This window comes from Leptonychotes weddellii, chromosome 10, assembly GCF_054177405.1.
Source record: "Leptonychotes weddellii isolate Sample4059 chromosome 10, ASM5417740v2, whole genome shotgun sequence".
NCBI classification, from domain to species: domain Eukaryota; kingdom Metazoa; phylum Chordata; class Mammalia; order Carnivora; family Phocidae; genus Leptonychotes; species Leptonychotes weddellii.
In genome coordinates, this window is record NC_138378.1 from 46,953,821 (window position 1) to 46,963,058 (window position 9,238).

General features: G+C 50.9%; 1 protein-coding gene across 4 annotated transcripts in view; it reads left to right on the plus strand.

Moving 5' to 3' along the window:
* The window catches only part of FHL2 (four and a half LIM domains 2), a 131,295-nt gene extending 122,058 nt beyond the window's left edge, over positions 1-9,237 (plus strand). For all 4 annotated transcript variants that reach the window (XM_081833325.1, XM_081833324.1, XM_081833326.1 and 1 more), the window contains 3 exons: positions 2,629-2,798; positions 4,827-5,013; positions 8,578-9,237. In XM_081833325.1, the coding sequence (XP_081689451.1) occupies positions 2,629-2,798; positions 4,827-5,013; positions 8,578-8,729 (509 nt within the window). In that variant the 3' untranslated portion in view covers positions 8,730-9,237. The remainder of the gene's footprint in view (positions 1-2,628; positions 2,799-4,826; positions 5,014-8,577) is intronic.
* Position 9,238: the final 1 nt, after the last annotated feature.

Sequence of the window (9,238 nt, forward strand, 5' to 3'; positions counted from 1 at the left end):
TTTAAAAACTAATAACTTAAAACTGCCACACACACACACAAAAGTGCAACCACGAAATCACGATGAATGGATGAATGGGGGTGCGGGTCGTCGGCTTGGCTGTGGCAGTGAACTTAGGTATACAAAACAGGAGGCTTGTGTGAACTGACAAACTCGCCCACCGGCCCCAGACCTGACAAAAGTCCCCGGAAGTAGTCAGGAAACCAGAGCCTGCCACAAGCCACAGGGCTAGGGCCCCCGGCTTCTCAGCTACCACACGCTGAGCCTCTGTTCGCAGAGGCTTCTTGCAGGTGCACTGCTTCCTCAGAGCAGGCTCACGGGAACTAACCCTTCACCCCTGTTGCTGCTTCCTCACTTGTCTGTCTGAATCAGAAAAAGACACCCCTTGTCAGGACCCTGTATGCCCAGGCGCGGGAGAAGCTGCGTGCTCTGCTGCCCCCTGCTGGTAGTGTTGTACGATAACCTCTGCAGGCCCTGGAGGCTGCTGGGAGCCGTGCCTCCCAGATGTGCGGTGCCTCCCAGATGTGCGCCCACGCCCACCACCCCTCAGGGCTGCAAGTGCCCGCCGCCGGGTTCCCGACTAGAGAGGAGACAATTGTCTGGGACTGGTGTTGATAGAAGACCGTATTCCCCACCACGCCGGGAATGCACTCCCGCGGTCTTGCTTGCCGTCTCTAGTGAGCACAGGGCTGCCCCGTGTTCATTGACAAGATCCTGTGGTTTTTGAGCTGCTTTATCAGGGGAAGGTCAGAGATTAAAAGAGCAAGTGGCAAAAATACATGTGGGAAGATAAACCCCTGGAGACAAAATCATTCCAGATTTAGATCACAATTCTTCCACTTTTTACCTGAAATTCCGTTGCTCAGTGTAATTCTCCTTGTATCAGGGTTCATCACCCCACAACTGGACTCCATAGCTTTGAAGATCGTTATGTGACCCACCATGAATGCCCCCCACACATCACCTCCCCAGCTTCCAGGACCGACACACACCCTGAGTATTGTACATACTCTGTGGGAGGTGGTGCCCAAATGTCCTGGCTTGGAAACACAGGAAGCTGCGAAAGTGACAGCAAATAAAATAATCTTGCGACGATTCTCTGCACATATCCTAATTTCTCGAGAGGTGGACATTTCTTTGTCAACCTTGCAAGCAGCCAAAATGCAGCCCTTAGCCTGTCATGTTGACCCTATGATCTTTTTGGACTTAAGCTAAAGGCGAGTTTCTAGATGCCTGCATTTGGCTGTCAGCCGCCACCCTGGTTCAAAGACGGCGCTCCAGCTCACCGCCTAACTCCCCCTGCCCTCATCCCGCTGGGACATCTAACCGCTGCGTCCTTCAGGCCTCAGTCCCAGACTTTCAGTGAGCCCACGGTTGGCTAACATGGTTCCAGAAAGAACCAGACAAATATCTGGGGACTCGAAGGTCACGGTTTCTGTCTCAGTGACTCGTTGCTGCCATTGTAGTGTGAAAGCAGCCGTAGACATTTGGAGTGAGGGAACAGGGGTGGCTATGCTCCAGGAAAACCCCAATTGTAACTCGGGGTAGTGCAGACCGCGAGCAGGTCGCAGGCAGTGTGCCCGGCCCGGAGCTAGCTCAAGTATTGGGAGCACTTTCCTTTTATTCACTCCTTACCCTTCTTTCCCGCACCCCCCCCCAAACTTACCTTGGGCTGCATGCAAAGGGAGTTTGCATATCCATCTGTCTTGAACCATCTCTTTCTGTAAATACACATACTTTTATTCTCTTGGAAAAGTATGGGAAAACATCAACAGATACTGAATACTGTGACTCCAGCCTGGTGGTGGGGGGTGGGGGGCGAACCAGACAGCATTTCCGCTCTCTAGGACTTCTTGATCTACTTGAGGAACATGTGTTTTTGTTTTTGTTTTTTTTAAAGATTTTATTTATTTGAGAGAGAGAGCACGAGCAGGGGAGAGGGGGAGAGGCGCAGAGGGAAAAGGAGAAGCAGACTGCTGAGCAGGGAGCCCGACCCGGGGCTCGATTTTAGGACCCTGGGATCAGGACCTGAGCTGAAGGCAGACGCTTAACCGACTGAGCCACCCAGGTGCCCCTACATGTAGCTTTTAATGACAGCACTCAGATACCACTTTTAATGGTAGGCCTAAGACACATCACAGCTTGGTTTCCACGGCGGGTCACATAAAGTGAGCGCCGCGGAGGCTCCTCTCAGACTCAGGCTTGAGGCTCTAGGTTCATGGACGCCCCACCGAATTCCATCCCATTGCCAAACAGAAGGGTGTTCGTTGACAGGCCGTTGGTGCTCTGGAGCTCCCACTCCGTCAGGACTGGTCTGAGTTCTGCCAGGATTCTCTTTCTGTTTTGCAGTACTGAGAGACAGAGACAGATACTTTTTCCACTTCACGTTCATAACCACCCTGCCAGACAAATACATACCGAGCACGCACAGAGACTGTCCTGGGAGCTGGGTGTACAGCCGGGAACCCAAAAAGCCCGAGTCCCTGCCCTCTCCAAAACGGGCCCGTTCCGAGGCGAGCCTTTGAGGGCTAACATGACTTGCTGTAGTGACAAAACTAGCGGGGGGCCTCCAGGCCAGGCTTGTCACCAGCTCTGCCCTTTGCCGCTTCTCGTCGACTCTCGTGACAGGTACCCGCAAGATGGAGTACCAGGACAGCAGCTGGCACGAGACCTGCTTCATCTGCCGCCGCTGCCAGCAGCCCATCGGCACCAGGAGCTTCATCCCGAAAGACAGCCAGAACTTCTGCGTGCCCTGCTATGAGAAGCAGTACGCCGTGCAGTGTGTTCAGTGTCAGAAGGTAGCTCTCATCCCCCCGTGGACCTTGTCCGTCCCAGTCCGTTTGCCTCCACAGCCCTTGGCTCCAGCCCTCCTTCCCCCAAGGGACGGCACCTGTCATACCTGAAGCGCACAGGAGTCTGCCGGGCTGGCCCTCCACCCCCAAATTCTCACGTGTGCGTGCGCATTTATCCACTGGACGGACCCCCCGCGCCACGCCTTCCTCCCACAACACGAGCGCCCCTGTGACCAGACATAAAATCCTGCGTCCCTCCCTCCTTCTAGAACATGGCCAAATATTTGCTCCTGTTTATGACATAACGTTAAAGGGGAGGGAAGCTTATACCCCAAAGCGGTCCTGTTACACTGCACTCCATCTTTGAACAGGAAACCTCACGGGAGGGAGGGAGGGGTGAGGGAGGTGAGAAGCGAAGGCAAGTTGTGCCCCGTGGACAGGGCCCAGGTCGCTAGTTGCGCACTTGCCCACTGGGTCCGGTGCCGTCCTGTCTCGGCCGTTGGGTTAAAGAGGGAGAAGGAACCCGTTGTAGAGTGACTGCGCACCCTGTTTGGCTCGGGCCCTATTAGGGACTCCGCTGTTGGGTCTGTGGGGGCCAGCAGGGCCTCCGGTGCCCATCCTGCCGGCACCTCTTCAAAAGGCAGAGTAGTACTAACTAGGATTTAAATCCCACTTCTCCCAATTCCCGCTGGTAAGATTATACTGTTTATCTACTGTGTATCCCTGCCTCCTTGGATGAACCGCTCATTCCTGCGTTCGTATCAGGAAGCCTCTTCTCTGCTCACTTCCGCTCTGTTTGGTTTGCTCCTTCTCAAGATCCAAGAAAAGTTTGCGTCATTTGCTTTTCTTCCACTATGTTCCTCCCTACCTTATCATCACTCTGTTTGCTTGCGGGTGAAGGTAACGCATCCTCTGGGAAGCCCTTGTGTGTGTTCATCGGACACATGAAAGCATTCATGCCAGAAACATCCATTCCCCCCTGCCACATTGAAGGAGGCCCTCAGGGCTACTAGGGTCTGGGGGGGAAACGCACTCCAATGGCAACATTCAAGTGCTTATCGATAAGTGTGCTTTGGAGGAGAACAGACCCTTAGCAGAGTGTATACGGGGATGATCTGAACCAATCTGAGGAGTGGGAGCCAGGCTGCTGTTTAGGGAGGGATGCTCTGAGAAAGTACCACCCAGGGACACGTCTGAGCTAGCCGGGTGATGGGGGTGGGGATGGGGGACATGGAGTCCAGACGCAGGGAGGACAAGGGCGTGTATGCCAGGCAGAGCAAAGCTCTTACTACGCACGCCTTCTGTATCCACACAGATAGCTTGCGACTGAATATATGTCACATGCATTCTGTTCCAAGGGGGAAATTTATAGGACGATCATTAATGCTTTATAGTTTAGTGAAAAGAATATACAATAGAAAGAGTCCTGAACCCCGGCACCTGCTTTGCTTTTAGCTATGAATTCTTAGGCAAGTCCCTTCATTTCTCTGGGTCTCAGTTTACTCACCTGTAAAATGGAAATAAGGTCTATATTATCTAAGGGCCTTTACACGGTTGACCCTTGAACAACACGGGGGCTAGAGGGTACTAACCCCACTGCACAGCTGAAAATCCACGTGGAACTTTGGACTCCCCAAAAACGTACCCACGAAGAGCCGCCTGTTGAGCAGAAGCCTCGCTGATGGCATAAATAATCGATGTGCACGTACGTGGTAGGTTCTCTGTATCCTGTGCTGCCGTCTTACAATAAAGGAAGCTAGAGCAAAGAAAACGTGAGTCGGGAAATCCTAAGAGAAAACGCACTGACCGTACCAGGCTGTGTTTATGGGAAGCAGTGCGCGCAGACGCGGACCCGCGCCCTGCAAACCGGCGCCGCTGGTGGCCGGGCGCGCTGCCCTCTGTGAGGACCAGAGGCGCCCAGGCCCTTTCTCCGAGCCTTTTCCATGCGCGGCGGCGGGGGCCGGAGGGGGTCTCACGCCATGCAGAGCCCGCCGCGCCTCGGGATGCTCACCGCGGCCCCCTTGCCTCCTGCAGCCCATCACCACCGGCGGCGTCACGTACCGCGAGCAGCCGTGGCACCAGGAGTGCTTCGTGTGCACCGCCTGCAAGAAGCCGCTGTCGGGCCAGCGCTTCACGTCCCGGGAGGAGTTCGCCTACTGCCTGAGCTGCTTCTGCAACCTGTATGCCAAGAAGTGTGCCGGCTGCACCAACCCCATCAGCGGTGAGCGTGCCCATGGTTCCCAGCTCTTGCTTTTGGCTCTTGGGTTTGGGGGTCTCATGGTGGTGAGATCCAGCCCCGTGTGGGGCGCCACCCTCAGTGTGGAGCCAGCTTGAGAGTCCCTCTCTCTCTCTCCAAATGAACAAATCTTTGAAAAAAAGAATAATAAAGGTGCTCCCTAGCATCTTAGAGGGACTTGCTGACCACAAGGCCATAGCTACACGAGGGCAGAGGGCAACATTCTAGGTGGTTCTTTCTTATCCCCCAAAGGCGCGGGCGGAGTGAGAGCCCAAAGTCTGGTTGGCTGCAGACCGGCATTGTACGAAACTATTAGACATGCCAAGAAACTGAGTATGGAGGACAGATGGCTGCTCAGACTCCAGGCCTGTAAACGTGCACCACGCATCACCACACAAATCCGTGACTGGGCCGGAGGGAAAAGAGAGTTCCGTAAGGACACAGGCAAAGTAGCGGGACGTGGGATTCCCAGCTCTGCCACATTCAGGTGACTGGCTGGTCCCTGTCAATGGCAGATGGCGGACCCATGTAATAGCCAAATGGCGTCCCCGTGCAGCACTGCAGTGTAAGCACACACGCATTCTACAACCGCTGTGTGCTTGCCCTGACTCGCTTTTTCCTCAGGTCTAGAACTGGGTGCACCTCCCTCAGCCAACTCGCCCAATGTAGGAAGCCCCAGGTCACCAAAATCATCCTTTCATGTGTAATCCAGAGCTCATAATTCCATATGAAATTAAAATATAAAGAAAAGAAGCACAGCATTTAAATTTTTGTTAACCCGATTCCAGCCATTTATATACCAGATTGGAATCATTCGGAGGGAAGAAATGCAGTCTTTTCCCCTAACATATCAATCTTGAATGCTGTTTTCACGGTAACGTCTATGGAAGTAAATGTTTATAATGTTAAACTTTATAAAGCAATATAATCTAGATAAAAGCACTTTTAAATGTAAAGTATCAGAAATGTGTTGTTATTCCCATGGTAGCACTAAAAAAAAGAACACAAGATGAGGAAAACAGTGGACACTTTCCTCCAAAAGAGGAGAGTTACTTCTCTGAAACACAGAGACTAATGTTCTGGAACGTACAGAGGAATTTTGAAATTGCAGCTAAAATGTACTTGTAGCCAAATCCCCAAACAATTACATGAGATTGTGACTTTAGATTGGATTTTTAATAGATCCTTACTTAGCACTTTCCCTTTAGCAAAATTTAAATGATTTTTGTAAATGAATCTGAAGTTCTACTTCCCAGCATTCTGTGTGCAGTGATGCAAAATTCACACATAAATACAGTCAGTCCTCCGTACTCAGAGTTCAGATCTGCAAATCCGTCCACTCATTAACATTTATTTGTAACTCCAAAATCAACACTCAAGTTGCTTCCATGGTCATTCCCAGACAACTCACAGATTGGTGAAACATTTGAGTCGTCTGATGTGTGTGCTCCCAGCAGAGGTGAGGCAGGGGGACCCTCTGCCTCCTCATTTCAGTTCTCATCTTATAACCAAGGGTCCTCTTCATGGTCTGTTTAGTGCCATGTTGTTTGCATTTTTGTGCTTTTTGTTGGCAGTTTTGCTGCTGAAAATGGCTCTCAGGGGGCAGTACGGATATGCTGTCTGTGTTCCTAAGCAGAGGCAGGCTGTGAGGTGCCTCCCGGAGTAAATGCACCTGTTAGATGAGCTCTGTTCAAGCTGGAGTTCTGGGGCTGTTGGCTGTAAACCTCAAATAACAATAGTTGACTGTGTATGCCTCTCACCTTTGGGAGGATTTGTCCTCCTTGGGCTGTTTTTGGCTCCCATTTCTGTGACTTGCCCCATTGGTTGGCATTTCAAGGAAACAGTGAGTGCCTAAAAGGAGGCGGTCCCCTGGGACGGCACCCGACATAGCACCTCCCACTAACATCCTTCATCCTCTTCCGGCCGCAGGTCTCCAATGTAGCAGGACTTACCAGAGGTGAGGGAAAGGAGAAACATGGAATGGCAGAAATGCTCGGGCATCCCAGCCGCTTCTCAGCTTTTCAGTTTGCTCAGTGCTGAGAAGAAAAACAACTACCTTTTTTGCAGTCCCTGCCCCTAAATCAAGTGTTGCCTAAACCTCTGGTTTTCAAACTTGGCTACATATTCAAAACACCTAGGAAGCTTAAAAAAATTACTGCTGCCTGGGTCACGATTTAATTGGTAGGGGCTACGACCAGGGTGACTGATGAAGCTTGAAAAGCTTCCCAGGTGATTCAAGTCTGCAGGGAAGTTTGAGACCCACGGGCCTAAATCATTGGCTTGGTGCTGCCTCACGGCCAGCACAGGAGCTATGTGATCACAGCCCTTAGGAGTCCGGGATGTGTAAAGACAGTGTTTTAGTAGCGTTGGACATTCGGTGTAGCTCTGCTTTTAAAGCTGTGGGATATTCAGGAAAAGAGGCCGAAAAGCTCTGCCAGTGCGTACCCCACCTGCCGCAGGGCTAAGGTGGCGCTGGAAGGAGCACTGAACTTGCACTGCTCCAGTCTCTAACTAGCTGAGGGGGACTAGCTCGCAGGTCTCCCCCAGGTGAAAGACAAGGCCCCACGTCAGCCTAGCCAATTCCGTTACACAAGGATCTAGCTATTTGGTGCGTTACAGACTACTCAGGCTAGCCTGAGACTTCTAGCCATTATAAACGGAGCGGTCAGTATGGTTGCTTTCTTTTTAAGAACCATTATTCTGGAAAGAACTCTTTGTAATTGGAATTCGTGATCCAGATTTCATCAGAACCGATCACAACTCTGAATAACCCTGTGTATTCGGTTCCAGTTGATTTCTGATGGCTCAGTGGCAGGACCAAGCAACCATATTGTTATAGGAGGCCAGTGTACCTTAAACATTTGATGAGAATTAGTCATCAGGCAAGAGTCAAGCACCGAACTGAGTTACGACTTTTCTTGTTTAAAATCTGAGATGGTCTTCTCTACTGCCCACACACCGTCATGCGCTCCCACCCACCTTAGCAGCCCACCTTCCCCTCTCACACCTAAGTCCATGCTTCTATAGCTTATCACATGATCTTCGTTCTCAAGAATGTCCATGCCCCACATCCACAGGCCATTTCGTTTGTGAGGCCTTTCCTGGCCATTCCAGAGCAAATTAGTGTTTTCCTCTTCCCTCCCTTCAGCACCTCATTGATTAAATCACAAAACACTTGAGCAGCAGACATGAGGCAGCCAGTGAAGGAATGAGAAGTCAGCTCCATATCTCCTGGAGTTTCATTCTCGTGGAACAGACAAATAGACACCATCACCCCTCCATAATTATAGCACTGATCATGTCGTTTCGGACCCAGTTTATATAGCTGTCCCTGCTGACCCTTACGAGCTCTTCAGGGGTGTGCAGGGTGTCTGATTTACAGGTGGATCGCCAGCACCCAGCCATTAGAAACTCACGCTCTCCAGACTACACAACCCAGCTTTGAAATGGCTCAAAGCAGAATTCCTTCGTTGGTCCTGGGGGCCTGGTTCTACCCAGCAATGTTGCCTTTCTCCCTCCACCCCGGTGTTCTTTCTTCTCTGTTAATAGGACTTGGTGGCACGAAGTACATCTCCTTTGAGGAACGGCAGTGGCACAACGACTGTTTTAACTGTAAGAAGTGCTCCCTCTCACTGGTGGGGCGAGGCTTCCTCACAGAAAGAGATGACATCCTGTGCCCTGACTGCGGGAAAGACATCTGAAGCCCACACAGCTGCTTGTGACGCGCACGGATTTAGACACACTCATTCTCCACCAGGCAGTACTGTGTCTGGTCTCCACCCGCCACGTTGAGACTTTCCTCTTGTGCTTCTCAGTGATAGTCACGTTTGTTTAAAACCTTTAATCCTTTGTACTAGCTCAGTCCCAGGGAAGGAGGAAACCCTTCTGTAAACCCTTCCTCGGTAGGAAGATGGTGTTGAATTTTTGTAATCAAGCAAGGCAAATCCAAGTGTAAAAATCCTTTTGAATGACATCTTTATACATGTATCTTTCTTTCACTGCGTATTTAATTTTTAAGTGCAATTAACATGTCACGAACTTGAGTTTTCCAAACTACATGAGATAATGAAGAGTGGGCATTTACAACTGTGTAGCTTCCTGTCATGTAAGACCTAGAGCAAGATCATATAGCTTACAATAAAGTTATCCAGAACAAAATCCTTGGCCACACACAGCGCGTGAAATAATGATTAAACATTGAAATTCTGAG